General features: G+C 39.8%; 2 protein-coding genes across 5 annotated transcripts in view; one reads left to right on the forward strand and one right to left on the reverse strand.

Annotated features, from left to right (window-relative positions):
• ISCA1 (iron-sulfur cluster assembly 1) overlaps nt 1-18224 on the reverse strand; it is a 521537-nt gene that overhangs the window by 357800 nt on the left and 145513 nt on the right. The window lies entirely within an intron of this gene.
• Nucleotides 1-18224, forward strand: part of DAPK1 (death associated protein kinase 1) — a 69501-nt gene that overhangs the window by 22424 nt on the left and 28853 nt on the right. For all 4 annotated transcript variants that reach the window (XM_053467330.1, XM_053467354.1, XM_053467337.1 and 1 more), the window contains exons 3-7: nt 14049-14270; nt 16817-16955; nt 17737-17866; nt 18014-18062; nt 18154-18180. In XM_053467330.1, the coding sequence (XP_053323305.1) occupies nt 14049-14270; nt 16817-16955; nt 17737-17866; nt 18014-18062; nt 18154-18180 (567 nt within the window). The remainder of the gene's footprint in view (nt 1-14048; nt 14271-16816; nt 16956-17736; nt 17867-18013; nt 18063-18153; nt 18181-18224) is intronic.

Raw genomic sequence — 18224 nt, forward strand, 5'->3', positions numbered from 1 at the left:
AGAAAGAGTACATCTTTAAGGACATAAAGGTGGAGTTGGGACCATGTGAAAAAAGATAACCTGGTGCAAAGTAGGGTTACCAATAGCAGACGGTTGAATGTTCCTGCTCGTTAGATAGTATTAGATTGTATTTGATTACTAGGCTGACATCTATCTTTCTATCTCTCATTAAAGAACTTTATGTATTCTCTATTTTTTCCTCCTGGCAGCAGCACAGATTGATGGAACACCATGTGATCTCACATATGCCATTCAGCATTAGGTTAAATTTAGTTAGAAAGCCTTTTGCTTTTGCGATGCCGGTTTAATTATCTCTGTATTTGATCTGCACAGATTATCTGCTTTTAGTGGTGTAAAGAGGAAAATCAAGCTTTTGATCTTTTCTTAAAGAAAAGGATAAACATGAAAGTAGCCTCTTGGCAAGTCAGTTGTGTCAAATGTGTAAGAACTGGTCAATCTGGTTTGTCTCTCCTCTGAAGGCTTTGCAAGTGTATTATCCTGATATACTCCAGTTTACGTTTCTGACTATTAAAAACCTACCTTGTAAGATAGAAACCAAACCTCTGCCCAAATTAAAAGTACAGCAGTCAGCATGTTCTGTCCCGTGAGAAATTGAATTAAAAATGTGTGGAATGTGCCTAAATTATCCACGTAAATACATCACCTGTGATGTGGCAGAGTATGGCTACTGTGCCCTGCATACGGTTATGCAGGGCATACTAGGCAAGAAAAGACGTGGCTCAAGACCCAAATCCTCTGGGTCGTGGGAGCGGGGTCTTGACACGCCCCGCCCATTTTTCCTTTCCTTTAAATAGGGGTGTTTCTCGCTGCCGTCAGTGGAACCACCCACCCACATCAGTGTGCAGTCCTGGCTGCATCCCGCAAGGGAAGGCTCCACGTAGCCGGAGCCCAGAAGCCCATAAACTCTTGGTAACATAAATATCTGTCTTTGCATAGGAAGTGTAAGTTCTGGTGGATAATTTAATGGAAATTTAAAAAATGTTTTCCAAAAAAACAAATAATTAAGTAAACCCAATGACTCAGGAACCTGTGTTTCCAGTAGAGAAACTTGCGATGGTATATAAATTTACTAAACTGCATTGTTCTTTTGCAAACTTCTTTTATTGACATTTACGTCCAATGTCCCAGGGTGTTCACACACACGCTATCCCAAAAGGTCATTAAGCAGACATGCAGAATTAATTATGATGAAGGAAAGTGCTTTCTTGCCAAAGACTGATAAGGTCTCTTCTTTGATCGTAACCAGCCTTCTGTACTCCATTGGTTTTATATTATTATTTTGGCATTATCTAGGTCAACATCATCAAGATCCGGGGCCATCCCATAACCGTTAGGAACTGTAAGCAATGTTGTGCTTGGTGACACCTGGTCTTCACAACGAAAGCATACATGCATTGTGTGTTACCTTTAATCAGACCTGCCTGTTTCAAGCCTTTGAGAAAATGCTTTGGTCTGCAAGTAAACAGTGGCTCAAAGGCAAGCTATAATTCATGTTACGTGTTGTCAGCTTCTGCTCTGCCAAAGGGGTAATCCAGCAGGAAGGAATATCTGCTAGATAATGTGTGTTGTACAAATCCTATTAGTTGTTGGAAAGAAGGTCTTAAAGAACCTCTGGACTTAACAGAAAACATGGTACATGTTCCGCAGGCTGAGAAACGCTGTTTTAGCTTACCTTTCCCCACACGCTGCCCTAAGTGACCTCACAAGAGAAGGCTACGGAACTCTTCAAAATGCTTATTATTTTTGGGTTTTGATCATCTAATTTGCCACAATCTTACCGATTGTTGTGCTCTCTAAAGATATTGCTCGGAAGAGATCTTTATCTAAAAATATGTGAAGACCTCTGTGTTCTGTAGCACAAGTTATATAACTATGGAACCATCTGTTTTTGTGGGTGTGTGACAACATGATGTCTTCGTTCCTGTAGCTACTTGAAAAGATGATCACGAGATAGTGCCAAGTAAAACAAATATTTTTCCTTTATTTTCAAGAACAGTATTAAATATTTGACGGCGTGTAAAAAAGAACTCTTTGTAGTTATTACAACTACATGTATTTTCTATCTGTTATTTAAAGAAATGCATACACATGTAACATTTTAAAATTAGAATTAGATTCAGAACCAAACATCTTGTTGGAGGTGTGGCAAACCCTATAGCATGAGGGCCATACATGTCACTTTTAGGGGTCCTAAGCACAGTCCTCTAGGGCAATCAGAGTCAGGAACAGCAGCTTTGACCAAAACAGCACTTTATTTTTAATTGCTGAAACCCCAAAAACCAAATCATAAAAATAAAACCTAGCTCCCAATTGGAGCCCTGTCTAACTGAACTATGCTGGTCTAGACTGACCAGCCTAATCACCCACTACCTCAACCTCCCAGCCAGACCCAGCTACGCCAGGCTCTGGAAAACCTCCCCCAGACAACACACAAAATGTCCAGGCAGGCATTGCCTTACTTGGCTCAGAGATTGTCTTCTTCAGGGCCTCTCCTTGCCCTGGGAGCACAGGGAACCTCCTCTTCCCCCAACAGTCTCCCTGAGTATCAGGCTCCAGGGGTTTTTAATGTCCAGCACCTGTGCCTGATGCCGGCCCCATAGGAATCCCGGACCGGATCCTGTGGACTTCTTGCCTCCTGGAAAACCCGGCATGGAATTTCCACAAAATGGGGAAATGGAGCATTGGCCCACCCTGCTCTCCAATTGCTCCACCCCAGGGACCCATATTTACGATCTGGATAGCACCTGTACCCAAATGCCACACTAAGCATCTCCCTGGGGTTTACACTGTCACAGAGGTTATATTCTGAGGAAACAAAAAATGTGATTTTTATAATTTTGGGGTTTTTTTGCACATTATTCACGACTCCTTTAGCTTCAGAGCTGGCTCGGCAGACACTGCTATTTGAGGTCTGTTCAGACCCTTGTGTGCCTGTGTACAAGTAATTTCCATTGGTTTCTATTGGAGTATTGGCTGCTTGAAGAGTTGAACCATGGAGGAGGAGGAGGGCAGCTACTTCAGCAGGGCTGAATCTTCTATGTCCAGTAATTCATTGTATTCACTTTGGAGGAATACATTTTAAATGTCTGGAATTGTCAGAACATTAAACCGTGCCTTTAAGTAGTAACAGAAGTGGCCCAAATGACACAAAAAGGTGAATGCAGTAGGGCAATGCGTTCATACAGATGCAAGAGTCGCGTGGATAGAAGTAAAAGCCATAATAAAAAGTGTCGGTTCTTAGTAAAGCAATATCTAGGTGATATTTTGAGAACGGTCAACATGGTGAAACCTGTGAGTGCTGTCCATCCTGTCTGCATGATCGTGCCAGGCTAATATGAAGTAGGATTAATAGGATTTCAGCCCTATTCTAATAGAACTCTGTCTTTGGGTTAGCTTATTCTGTAAGTACTAGTGATGTCCGGATCATGAACGAATCGTTCATTTGATCCGGTTCTTTTTAGTGATCCGGATGAGTCGGTTCACTAGACTGAACGATTCGTTTGTAGCGGTTCAGTCTGTGAATCATCATGCAGCTGTAACCTGATCCTAGAGCTGTGAGTCATCTGCAGAGCACTCTGGGGTCAGGTTACAGCTCATTAATTCTCACAGGAACGATGACTCATAGAGTCAGAGAGTCGTTCAAAGAGTCGAATGAACCGAAGAGTCGAATGAACCGAAGAGTCGAATGAACCGAAGAGTCGAATGAACCGAAGAGTCGAATGATTCGAATCTTACAGGGATCCGGATCTTACAAGGATCCGAATCTTACAGAGATTCGAATCATTCAGAGAATATCACTGATACCATACTTTTATAAATAAATACATTAATAATGTTCACACTGCCCCCAGGATTTAGATTCCCCTGAGTTTGCCCCCCTTTACCTATAACTGCACCTACAGTTAACTTTATTAAATTAATTAAATTAACCCTCAATCATCAGCATAAAATTAACCCTTATACCCCATCAACCATAACTGCCCCTGAAATTAACCGTAAAGATCCCATTAACCATAACGGCCCCTGAAATTAACCCTAAAGACCCCATTAACCATAACGGCCCCTGAAATTAACCCTAATAAATTGGTATGGTTGATGGGGTCTTTAGTGTTAATTTGGGGGCAGTTATGCTTAATGGGGTGTTTAAGGATAATTTAGGGGCAGTTATGCTTAATGGGGTCTTTAGTGTTAATTTAGGGGCAGTTATGCTTAATGAGGTGTTTAGGGTTAATTTGGGGGCAGTTATGCTTAATGGGGTCTTTAGTGTTAATTTAGGGGCATTTATGCTTAATGAGGTGTTTAGGGTTAATTTGGGGGCAGTTATGCTTAATGGGGTGTTTAGGGTTAATTTGGGGGCAGTTATGCTTAATGGGGTCTTTAGTGTTAATTTGGGGGCAGTTATGCTTAATGGGGTCTTTAGTGTTAATTTGGGGGCAGTTATGCTTAATGGGGTGTTTAGGGTTAATTTGGGGGCAGTTATGCTTAATGGGGTGTTTAGGGTTAATTTAGGGGCAGTTATGCTTAATGGGGTGTTTAGGGTTAATTTGGGGGCAGTTATGGTTAATGGGGTGTTAAGGGTTAATTTTAGGGGCAGTCATGGTTGATGGGGTGTTAAGGGTTAATTTTAGGGCAGTCATGGTTGATGGGGTGTTTAGGGTTAATTTAATGGTGAGGGTTAATTTAATTAATTTAATAAAGTTAGCTTAAGGTGCAGTTGCAGGTAAAGGGGAATGTAAATCCTGGGGGCAGTGATTATTAATGTATTTATTTATAACAGTATGGTGACATTCTCTGAATGATTAGAATGCCAATGAAGGCAGAGAGTCGTTCAAAGATCCGGATCTTACAATGATCCGGATCTTACAGTGATCCGGATCTTACGGATCTCTGTAAGATTCGGATCCCTGTAAGATCCGAATCTTTGAACGACTCTCTGCCTTCATTGACATCACTGGAGGCAGGGGGGAGGATTCATAATGAAAGGGGCGGGGCCAATCGTTAGTGTGCCTGCACGGAGTTACTGGAAAACAGTAACTCCGTGCAGACACACTGAGTGATCCGAAGATCCGGATCATGAATCGGATAATTTCAGTGAACGAATCGAAATGATCCGATTCACTTTAATGATCCGAACTTCCCATCACTAGTAAGTACTGGCTGACAAAGGATGAAATTCTCCCAAGAATGTCCTCTTTTTAAACCTTCCCAGCATCCTGTCATAGAGCAAAGGACATTTTGTAACCACTTTTGCCTAAGAACTTCTAAAGAGTTGGTAGTCTGGTCCTAAACGGCTGCCGGTTTAATTGTCCATTGCATGCATTAAATATTAAATCAAATTATATGGCTCTGTGTAGTGATGGCTCTGTATAAATAATTGTCATTCAGATGATTCTGTTTTTACCTCATTTTATTTTTTCTTGAAAATTACACAAGTGTTTCTCTTTGGCCATATGATTTATATTCTAGTATGTTTTTTGCTTTTTCGGTCTTTGATAAAGAATTAATCTAAAATATCTTTTACACTCTAACTCTTGTAAGGTTTTTCCTTTTTTAAATTCCTGAATTCTTTACTTAACTCTCTTCCAAACCAGGCCTCTTTCACAATACTAAGAAAAAAAAAATGCAGTTCTAGGTCCTGGTTCTAACATTCTGGCAGCAAGTTCCCATGCCTTGCTTTGCCGTTTTGCCTTAGTTATTATTTGTTCTGTACACAATGGCATCCTGGTGACTGTATATTTTTTCTGCTCAAACAATACTAATTTAATCTTAGGTAAAGAAGCTCGTTTTAAATGGATGAATGGATAAGAGGTTAAAGGGACACATGTATTTATATGAAGGCTGCTACATTTGTCTACTAGAATTAAAGATGCAGTGACTATTCAGTGAATCATATGAATAACCTTTTCAGATTGGTTGCAAATTAAAATTCAATGCGAGTACTTTAATATGGATCATTACAACGTTTAAGACATAAATACTTGCCTTACAGAGAAGCTGCAGCTCTGTTTGGCATTTCTTGTATGTGTTGGGTGGTCCTCCATACAGCAAGTAGCTGGAAGTGGCAAAAATGAATCCTTCCCCATGCATTTGCAACCGGAACCACAGCTCTTATTATACATTTAAGTGCAGGGCTTTTTTTTTTTTTTTTTTTTTTTTTTTAATTGGTAAACACTTTGATAATATGTTTGGCAAATACCGATGCTTAATAAACCTGTAAACATTACTGGCATGCTTTAAATGTGTTCTTAAAGCTATAGGTCATTAGGATGTCATTAATGACACCGCAGAGTAGTCATTATGAAACACGCTAGGCATGTTATGCACTACAGTCTCACATGAACTTGTTTTTTGATTCTGAACATACCAGTTTTTGGCAAGTTGACCTTCTTTTTCAGGGAGCCATCTGACATTTGTTCATGATTTGATGAGTTGTGACCTTCTGGTGCGTTATCTGTAGTTAAGGATCTGCAGTGGCGTGATTATTTATTTGGCCCTGATCTTAATTGGCCATGCAAAACACTACAGGATATCCCACAGCATTGCTTCCTTAAAATTCCTAATTAAAACATAACGAGTGACAGAGCTCAGCCACTATAATGTGGTTATCCCATTGCCAGTGATAACCCACTAATCAAATATATTGTAGATAATGACAAAGGTTATCACTACACCAATATTTCTATGAAGTATTGTTCAAAGTCATGTCAGTTCAATGAGGCATTATATTTGTCAGACATGTTGCTGTGCCTGTTATATTATGTATGTGAGACTTTCTGAATGGGACATAAGAAGGGACCTCTTGAAAATATTCAGCCATACAGTCGCCTATCAAATAGATGAGCTTCCATCTGTTGAAATGCTGCCCCGAAGAAACTTAAAATTACATATACCTTCTCGCAGTGAGCAAATCAACAGCCACCAAAGAGGGGCAGTAAAATAACAATAGGGACAAAATAACTTATGAAAAAAAGAAGCAATACCTTATGACACCATAAATCCATGAGTCATGTCTGGGTTCCCTTTAGTTCATCATCGTTTATTTATGCAACATGTGAGGCAAACACATTGGGTTGAGCTGGACAAGTTCCAGAAGTCAGGTAGCCAAGGCTTCTAAAATCTCACTAACGGCTACATTAGCTTTTTTTCTCTCACTGGTTTCAGCTAGTTCTCACTAGTTAGACTATTGCTTAAAAAAAAAGCTGACCTTCCAATCAATCCACATGTGCATTGAATAACAATAAACCGGAGGTTTTGGCTTCGCAAGTAACTTTAAAAATGAAGCATAAAATATTTTTTTCCGTTAACTAAGTTTATTCAATTGGTAGTTTGCGATATCACCTCAAATAAAAAAAATCTGATATTGTATATTTTTCTCTGAAAATCAAATGTTTCCATTGAGTTGTTATATATTGTATGCCCAGATACACGGCTCTTTTTGAGTTACCAAACTGATCTTTTTTTTTTTTTTTATGCGAAAGTTTGTATATCGTATTCATTTTGCTATTCTCTGCAATTACAGTGTGTCCAAGGCTGAACCTAAAATAACATGAATTGCCTTACTGTCAAAAACAAATACTATGTCTAGAGCATTCTGTTGAAATGTACGACACGGGTAACCTTTAACCTTGTGTGTGATACCTGACAGTTCCTCTTTCCCTGACAATAACTTGAGATTAGACTGTTTCTGTGAATTTTGCTTACCATTTAGGGACCTTTAGCTGTTTCGGCCGATTCACTACATATGTGGCTTTCGGTGCCCTTAAGGTTAAAGTTCACCAAAGACGAATTTTGCGTGGCTTGTTATCATCTGAAGCAGAACTTTTAAGACACTCTCGATAAGGGTTGGAATATTTTAGTTAACAAAAGCACAGGAATGTATAATAAAAACAGGTATTTCAGCTAACAGCTTGCTGAACCTCACCGAACCTGTTATTGATCATTTATTGCACGTATGATAAACATATGACTGTGTACCTCAACCACCCCTCCCTTCGACCTTCCTGCTTTCCTTCTGTCCTGTTTATGGCCTGACTTTACATTTATATGTCACATGACCAAAAAAAGGAACCTGAAAACCTACTGAATTTTATGAGTAATAATAAAACAACTCGAGCAGATAATTTTTCAAAATACTAAAGTTGATTTAATTTTACAGTTTCCATAGTACAGTAATAGTGGTTTTCCCCTGTGACAAGTGGTTAAGGAAAATGACCTGATATTTGCCTTTGGTGGGATGGAATTAACACAGTTTCCATATACTACCCATTTTTGTAAGCCCAAAGGGGATGCGAATTGTCGCTCCAATACACTCTGGGTTGGCTGTGATGGGAGTAGTTAGCTAGATGTAAATTGTCATAATTACAAATGAGACAAGAATAATAATCCCCACAATGGCAGCTCTGTGTTTGTTTAAATAAAAGAAGCGTTCTCAAAGGAGTCCGTTTTATGAGACTTGCACTCCTGTAAGTAACAATACCGGTTTGGCAACTATCATATCTAATAACCCATAAAGATAAATAGGGCTGCAACTAACGATTATTTTAATAATCGATTAATCGGCCGATTATTTTTTCGATTAATCGATTAATCGGATAAAAAAAACAATATGCAAATTTTTCGTTTATTTAAAAGAATTTAATGAACTGGATGTTAAAAAACAACTTAAAATTTACATTAACATTCTTATTTTGTTATGATGTAATAAAAAACAATATTTTCAAAGTACAAGAACCCAAACACAATATTTATGAAACAAAATAACCCCAAACATTCTGAAAAGAGGTGGACTATTACTGTTCAAGAAACTTTGCCCCAGCACTTTGCACCCAGCACTTTGCACCCAGCACTTTGCACCCAGCCCTGGCACTTTGCACCCAGCACTTTGCACCCAGCACTTTGCCCCAGCCCTGGCACTTTGCATCCAGCACTTTGCACCCAGCATTCAGCACTTTGCACCAGCACTTTGCACTTTGCACCCAGCCCTGGCACTTTGCACCCAGCACTTTGCACCCAGCCCTGGCACTTTGCATCCAGCACTTTGCACCCAGCATTCAGCACTTTGCACCAGCACTTTGCACTTTGCACCCAGCCCTGGCACTTTGCACCCAGCACTTTGCACCCAGCCCTGGCACTTTGCACCCAGCACTGGCACTTTGCACCCAGCACTTTGCACTGTGCCCCTGCACCCAGTCTCTAACTCTGCCCTGCACCCAGCCCTGCCCCCACATTCTGCCCTGCCCCCACACTCACACTCTGCCCTGCACCCACTCTGCCCTGCACCCACACTCACACCCTGCCCTGCATCCCCACCCCCACTCTGCCCTGCACCCAGTCTCCCACTCTGCTCTGCACCCACACTCACACCCTGCATCCCCACCCCCACTCTGCCCTGCACCCAGTCTCCTGCCCTGCACCCCCCACCCCCACTCTGCCCTGCACCCCCACCCCCACTCTGCCCTGCACCCCCACCCCCACTCTGCCCTGCACCCCCACCCCCACTCTGCCCTGCACCCACACTCACGAACCGCTCTGTGCGAATGGAGCCACTCGCACAGAGCGAACCGCTCTGTGCGAGTGGAGCCACTCGCACAGAGCGAACCGCTCTGTGCGAGTGGCTCTGTGCGATCCGTGCACATAGACATGAAGAATACTTACCTCCGGAACGCGTCACATCCGTCACGTAGCTAAAAGAAGGCGGAGACTGCAGAGCGTGTAGCAGAAGCGGGGAACGCTCGCGGAGGTAAGTAAAAGGAGCCGAGTGCTCCAACAACGAATTGATCACTCGATTAATCGATAACGGAAATCGTTATCGATGATTTCCGTTATCGATTATTATCGATTTTATCGATTCGTTGTTTCAGCTCTAAAGATAAAGCACATTTATGAAATGTATAGCCTGGAAAAAAAGCTATTATTTTGGTTGTTCAACTTAGGGACAAATGTGAGCAATGAGTCTTGAAGAAAAACATATCTTTTCACCAGCAAATGTTCTGACAGTTTTAAATAAATGTTAAAATAACTTTTTAGAGATACAATCCTCTTCCTAACTTTGCTAGGGCTGGAAAAGTTGTACCCCTCATTCTTCCACATGTGATTTTCTATCTGGTTAGGAAGAAGGAACTTTTTTTTTGGTCAGTCTGCCCAGCGGCAACAAAGGTGGAGATCTAATTGGCGTTGAGCACTGGAGATGTGGCTGAGCTGTGGGGATCGTTTGCTCCCCACAACCTTAAAGTACAGTCTGGTTTGGGGGGGACCCAGAAGATGTGGGTTACACTACCAAGATGGAGACCAAAGAGATGAGACTGCATGAGCTAGGGGTCATGCTATGGCATTCCCATAGGAAGGCACATGTCGTTCATAGGTGCCACAATTAAAAGGACAAGTAGACTACAGACTTGTCTTTTTCCGCCTGTTTCTTTCCCAGCTATCACACAGTGCAGACAGGTCTCCACCAGGTAAGGGGATGGAGAGCAGTGTTATGTGTGTGTATATGTAGCGTGTTACAGTCAGCGTGTTTACGGTAGTATTAGCGTATGTGTATATAGTGCCAGAGTCTATAGTGCCATTCAGTGTGTGTTTGTGTTGTTGGATAGTGTGTGCGTGTGTATGATGTTAGCATATAAGAGCACGTGATGTTGTGTTTGTGTGTTACTGTATGTCAGCAGATAGCGGTCACAGCCTGTCCTGGGGGTAAGTGTTTGGGGTCGCTGAATGCCTCCTGATCGAGGCATTCCAGCGACACCATTTAAGTTTAGGAAGTGATCACCTCCTAAACGCTTTTAAAACGGGCGTCTAGCGCCGATCGTGGCGTTGCTGAATGCCTCGAGGTCGAGGCATTACAGCAACACCGTTTGGGTGCAGAAAGCGAACGTAGATCGCTTTCTGCACCCGTTTAAAGTCATGACGGTCCTGGCATGTCAATTGTCTTTAACCGTTCGTTTTCGGGTGATGTGCCCGGACAGTCAGTTGTCATTAAGGGGTTAAATAAGCAGACTTGAAAATAAAAATGTGTTTCTGTATGTGTACCATGTATGTATGTGCATGTACAAAATATGAAATTCTGATCACAATGGCTTTTGAGTGGGAAAAAAGTATTTGGAGCCAGTTTTTTTTTAGTGTTTTTTTTTGGGGTTTTTTAAAGTTTTTGCAGTTAAATGTAGACATACTTTTAATCTTGGCTCACACCAGTACCGATGAACCAAGGCTGCAAAAGAGGTTTGTTGGGTTTGCTCAACAAGCATATGGGTTCCCTTGTGAGCACTGTAGATCTTTGGTTTGGATCTTAGGCGTAGGAAGGTAAAGGCAGCCTGCCAAGTTTAGTGAAAGGATGCATCTCAGTAATTTAATTTAGCAGTAATATGATAGGTATTAGAAGATCACACTGCAAAATCACTGTTATTACAGGGCTGTTTGTTCCAACAGATGCTTATCATTTGATTTCATTGTGGGACTTGATCCTTTTCTGTTAAACAAATTGGTTTTGTAGGCTAGATATTCATACTTGTACTGTAAAATTCATATTGAGATTAGCTTTCTTAATCAGTGAATGCATTTTATTGTGAGCCTTGAATCCTCTTTCGTGGGTTTATTCAGTTCCTATGTTATTTTTCCCCTGTGCTTCCTTTCCAAGTATTAAAGTATTTTATATGTGTGGTATTATTGGTGGTTTCTCAGGCATTCATCTCTGCAAACTCCTTGTGATAGGTTCATATTTTTTCTTGCTTTATTCCTCAAAGGTTAACAGTCCTACACTAACAAAATAAACCCAAACACATATTCCCCGTAACCCTAGTGAAACATGAATGAGAGCTTACCCAAAGTCCTGAAAAACTGTGTTTTTGATGCACCAGAAACAAACCATCGTAAGCTGTCACATTGAGGAACACAGCTTGGAGCATCAGCTGCCCACGCTAAGTTCACCAGTAGATGTTCAGCTCACGAGTTGCTTGTTGAAGCAGAGCAGGGCTTCTGTATTTAAACTTGGTTCATTGAGGTACGTAGTGTAACTCGTATGAAAATCCATAGTAGTATAGTAGTTTTCTGTATGTATTAGCTATCATTTATAAGTAGCCCTACATTGAAGAGACGCTTCTCGTCATTAATGCGTACTATAACAGAGGTCCCTTTAAATCCTCAAGGTGTCCCCCTTGCAAATACCATAGCTGAGGTCCCTTTAAATCACCAAGGTTCCCTCCCTTGCAAATGCATGGGGAGATTCCTAAATTGCCTTTGCGTCAAGCAGCCGATGGCTACTCAGGACAAGGAGAGCTGCAGCTAAGTGTTTTATTATTATTTAAATTGTACTTTTAAAGAATGTATATTAAAGTACTCATAAATAATTTTAATATGCATACTTTTTGGTTAGGCTGACATGGACTTTATCCCTTTTTTACATTCTCTATTGTCAGAGGGTTTATTCAATTGTTTCATCAATTGAAACAGATCTTCTTTGGAAGATTTGATGGTCACCAAGGAATTGTAGAAATGTAGTGATATTCAGACTGATACTTTCAAGGCACAATAACGGGACATGATTTCCACATTTTACCACAGTCTTTTCCTTTAGGGTAATTCATAAAACCTAGATTACTGGTGTGTCTTAAGGACTAGGGTGGAAATCGCAGGACCTTTTTTTTATGATAGCATGCAGCTTTCTGGTTGGCAACCTTTTGATCAGAGTCCAAGTGTACACAAAAGTTACAGGTCATAAACTCCTGAAAGCTATAGCTTTGGGGTTTGTAAATAATTAACAAAGTCATACTGACACCATACCAAAGGAGTAATCTCATAAAACCTATGAAGCCAAACAAAAAAAGGTAATAAAAAAAAACACAAAAAACTTTGAGTAAAAGCCTCCCCTAGGTCTTTTATGAACTAGTTGACTTGTCCTTAAAGCAGTCCCTGTATTCTGTAACTTTGTGCTCTTTTAAGTCTGTAGCTGTGAATAAAAAAGTTTAGTTCTGATTGTTGTGTGCTACTTTTTATGGAGAGTACCTCACAGATGGCTTAAAAATCAAATATTGTAGCATCAGAGACATTTCAGTGGATACGTGGTAGGGTGAAATAATGTTTATCCTTGTGGGCCTCACAAATGCATTGTAATCAAAGAAAATCCCTTAAATATTTTAACACTGGGGTCATACTCAAAGATTTTACTTCTGTAACCTGGCCACAACCCATTTGTGAAGTCATGTTCACCCCATTTTGGAACTGTGCTGCACTTGATCTTTAAAACTTGAGAAAGTTTTAAGTTTGCGAGCAGGGCCCTCTTTACCTAATGTATTGGTTTGTACCAGTCTGTCAATTCTAGTTTTGCCATACCCTTTAAATGTATGTATCATGTATTGTTGGCGCTGGATAACCTATAACTAATTTTATAGAATTATCTTTAACAATAAAGTGTTTTAATATGTAACACTTTCACCTGAAGCAAAAACTCTTTGAAAATATTATTATTATATACGGTATTTTTTTTTATTTCTCTCTGATTAGGGATGGTGGGGGTTGTGTCATGTAGTGGGTTGCCTTTTGAGAGCTTTGTGGTTTATGGCCATAACCTTCCATTGATCCAGACCTCTGCGCTAAGGTCAGTGGCTGGCAGGACATAAAGCAGACATATAGACTATCTGTTTGATGTTTTACATTGAAGAATGATGAAAGAGCCAGGCAAAAAATAAATAAAATGATCTTTGCAGCGCGTTATGTTGGGATGGGATTACTTTATTATTATATTTTTTATATTATATCATACCATAAATATATGAAATTCAGAAATTGGGCAGGATACATGGGCCGAATGGTTCTTATCTGCCAACACAGTCTGTTTCTATAAATGGGATGTCATTAAACTGGACTGCACGAACTTAAACATGTATGGTATAGATTTAAACGAGTATTACATTAGCTAATGTATTGGCTTAAATATTTGGCTATAAGTAAGAGTGATGTGATTCTTCAGTCTTTAATGTCAGAAAAAAAACATAATTTCTTTGTTTATTTAAAATTTTAAATTAATTTTTTTTTTACAGTGGCCAGTTTGCAGTGGTAAAAAAATGTCAGGAGAAAAGCGCAGGTGTTCAGTACGCTGCAAAGTTCATCAAAAAGCGGAGAACCAAATCAAGCCGGCGTGGAGTGACCCGGGAGGACATAGAGAGGGAGGTCAGCATACTGAAAGAGATCCAACATCCCAACGTGATCACTCTGCACGAGGTGTACGAGAACAAAACAGATGTCATTCTCATTCTGGAGCTGTAAGTGTCACTAAGCTTCTGTGGCTACTTGTTTGTATCCTAAGCACTGAAAAGATGATGTAATGGGCTTCCTGTACGGCATGAATTGCAAAACGATGAAGGAAGCTAACAGCTTCAAGGGTTCTTCATTATTCCAGCTTGAGAGTTTTGTTTAACAGGCAAGGGCATTAGCAAGTTTGCTTTAACAGCGGGATATTGAATGTGAAACAGAAGAGTTCGGCGAACAGCGTCTCAACCCTTCCAGTGCCAGTGTGTTCTTGCAGTGCTCCATGGCTTTGGTTCATGGGGGCGTACGGTGGTTGGGTTTAATCCTCCTGTAAAACAATACTCTCCCTTCTATTTTAGCTTGTCCAAAGTAAATGTTTGCATTACTTTGCTTGAACAAGATTACATATTTGGCACTGTCCAAGCTATACATGTATCTGTCCTGGAGATATTTGCCTGAAAAAGTTATTATTTTTTTTTTTATTTGGTTGTTAATTAAACCACCAGGGAGTATCAAGCATTGTCTAAGGATCATTTGAATTTGAAGTACAATGGAAAAAACCTAAGGGTAAAATGTGTTCAATTGGAGGCCTAATGGACCCATATTTGCCTTTAACTGTTTATTGACTTTTATAGTGCCATGAAACTCTGCAGTGCTTTCACACGTCCACACCAGACAGGAAAACATAAAAGTTGTGCGCTGGGATGAGTGAACCTCTCTCTACCCTTCACTTTTCTGTGCCCATGAAATGTGATTATGGCCTAGTGGTCTTGTTTTGAAGAATACTGTACTGTGTTATATGGATTTTGTCCATGCATTTAAAATTCTCCAAGTCTTATACCACTTCTCAAAGAAAAGCAAGTGTGTGAGGACCCAAGTAAATGAATAAATAAACCTATACAGGAATACCGTTGCAACAGGGCTATCGCCTGTGTTGGAAGGTTGTTCCATTTATCTACCAGTCTTCCATACATTACATCTAAGAATCTGATTTATAGGATAACCTTGTTCTAACATTTCTCCTTCTCTCTTGTACTTTGTTAAAAACTCTTAAGTATTTAAATGTTTCTATCGCACCCCCTCACCCTCTCTTCTGTCCTCTAAGCTGTACAAATTGCTATCCCTTTTTAATTCTGCAAACCATTTACCATTTTAGTAGCCCACCTCTGAACTATCTCCACAATGTTAATATCCTTCTGGAGATGGAGATGAACCCAGTGTCAAATGTTTTAATGAAACCTAGATAGCCTATATGAACTGCTCCTTCCTGTACAGCAAACAGGAAGCCAGGCGGGAGCAGTCAAGTAAAGATTCACATTTCTCAACACACATCGCAAATAACAGGGTACAGCTCCCAGATGGGAGGTAAACGCCTAAAGTGTTTTGCACTGTACAGCATGTGATTCTTATTCATAGGCATGGAGCAAGTAGCTTCTTTCAAAATGTGATAAAAACTATTTTGATCTCTTTTCCAGTCAGTGTTACTAAGTCCATGGCATATCATAGAATGCATGCTCTGTTGTGTAAGATGTGGGAGGTTTATTCCTTTTTTCCTCCTTTTGGTTTTTGGTCCTGTCCTATCTATCTCCTTGACATTACCCTAGGCGCTGGGATGTCTCACACAGCAAAAGTGTCCATTTGTTTGTTTGTACAATTCAGTAACCTATCAGTATCAGTGTTCTATGTCACTTTATTCCATTTACTCCACATAGTATACATAACACCTTCATTTACTCAAAGTTTATGTATCCATGAAGCATCTAAAAATCCAATCTTTGGTATCAGTAATGTAGACCTCATGCACTATATGCTCCTGCCCTGTGGAACAGGAAAGGTTTGGTACAATTTAGCAATCCTATATTGACGATATTAATCCCAACTATGTGCTGTAGACTTCAGGGTCAGGAAAGATTTACAGGCTATGTAGCACAAACACCACTAGCAGGTTGTCTGATAAAAGGGATCAAACCAAATCCCTGATTATAACTTATTGGAGGTATAAAGTGACTTAAGGCTATTGCAGGGGAGGACCCTGACACTTCAAGACAAGGAACATTCAGGCTTAAAAAGACTGTTTAATGTCCCTGACTCCCCATCAAAGAAGAATGCAAAGTACTCTGTGGGTATCATTGTTTGTGGGAACCCTTTTGTTAAACATGTAACCAAAGAACAAGAACAAATCTCATTGGTCTTTAAACACATTTTGGTTGAATTTGTACTACTTGCTCAATTCAAAGTCTATTTTCCGATAGGGACTAATCTACAGCTGTATAGCACTATACAAGGTATGGAAGGATATCAAACTATGTGAATCATATTTATTGGGGGCTGTAGGATATAAATACCCCCCTTCCTATCACAATTCGGTGGGATTTACTACCAAGCGCCCCCATTGTGGTGCATGTAGTCAAAGCAATAAGTATTTAAATATTTAATAATGTATTTCTGTCTGTCTCGTCTTCTTCGTGTCACCATTCGTTTCTGTTAAGTCACTATGTCACTTGAACTCTGTCCTTCGTTTTGTTAAATTAAATCGTGTTGTTTCCCCTGTCGTCCTCAGAGTTGCAGGTGGGGAGCTGTTTGACTTTCTTGCTGAGAAGGAGTCGTTGACTGAAGAGGAAGCTACAGAGTTTCTCAAGCAGATACTTAACGGAGTAAATTATCTTCATTCTCTGCAGATTGCTCACTTTGATCTTAAGGTACTTTAAGGAGCTCGGTCGCTCCAAAATATTAGTGTTTTTTTGGGTCTGCTGTACAGGTATGCATTACAGTAGTTTTTCTATTGCATTTCCTGAGCGCAGTGTCCTTTTTTCCCCCCCATAGACTTGGTACCGAAAGCACTCTGTTTAGGGCAAAATAATTGTATACTGCACATAAAAAATAAATTGGAAGATTCTATCCCTGTAGGGCTGTATCTTCTAAATGGTTTTTTTGACATAGGTATTTCTATATTTTAATGAGTCATCAGAGTCCACTCAGAAAGCAGATTTTCCTAATCTCTCCCAAAAATGCATGGTAAGATAAAAATTGTAAACCTAGCATTTGCAATGCTCATTGCATATTTTTCTCTGCAGAGGGAGTAAATATATAATTGGACTAGACAACCATCACGTTTAGTGTTAAAACAAAATTAGGCATTTTGAGAACCAACAGAAAATTGGGACTCACAAGCTGAAGCGATTTATGATTTTGTAGAAATATGTGAATTTTGAAAATTACCTACAAATAGGTGTTGTATGTTATCACAAAAGGTGCAATCAACTCTAATAAGAGATGGACAAAAATAATAATGGGTGGAAATAATGGGCACCAGTTATATTAACAGATACATATTCCTAAAGTGCAAACAAAACCCCTATGCTTACACCTTGAGAATTGAGGGTGGACAATTTCATTTCATTACCCCAAAGACTTCACAAGTTCAGCAGAGCAGAAGCTTTTGCCTTGCTTTTATGAATCTATTGTTTTGTCTGTTTACAGCCTGAAAATATAATGCTTCTAGACAGAAATGCACCAAAACCTCGCATAAAAATTATAGACTTCGGACTTGCTCACAAAATTGATTCCAGAAATGAATTCAAAAATATCTTTGGGACACCAGAGTTTGTTGGTTAGTATTGCTGCTCATATTTTTCTCTCTATAAAACTAGTATTTTATTGGCTTTTCTATGTGAAAGTGGCCTCACTGGTGCAGTGGGGTGCAAACATGTAAATTTTTTGTTGTATTTAAATTTGCCTTTTTTCTCCTTTATTTTAGCTCCTGAAATTGTCAACTATGAACCTCTTGGTCTTGAGTCTGATATGTGGTGAGTTTGGATGTTCTCATCTGACTCTTACTTCCGTGTGAATTTTGTGTTTTAAGTATTATTAAATTATTTTGTTTCTGTTTTGTTATAGGAGCATTGGTGTAATAACGTATATCTTGTAAGTATCCATTCCTGTAAACAGACATACCTAATGAAAACGTG

Source organism: Spea bombifrons, chromosome 1, assembly GCF_027358695.1.
Source record: "Spea bombifrons isolate aSpeBom1 chromosome 1, aSpeBom1.2.pri, whole genome shotgun sequence".
Classification (NCBI taxonomy): Eukaryota; Metazoa; Chordata; class Amphibia; order Anura; family Pelobatidae; genus Spea; species Spea bombifrons.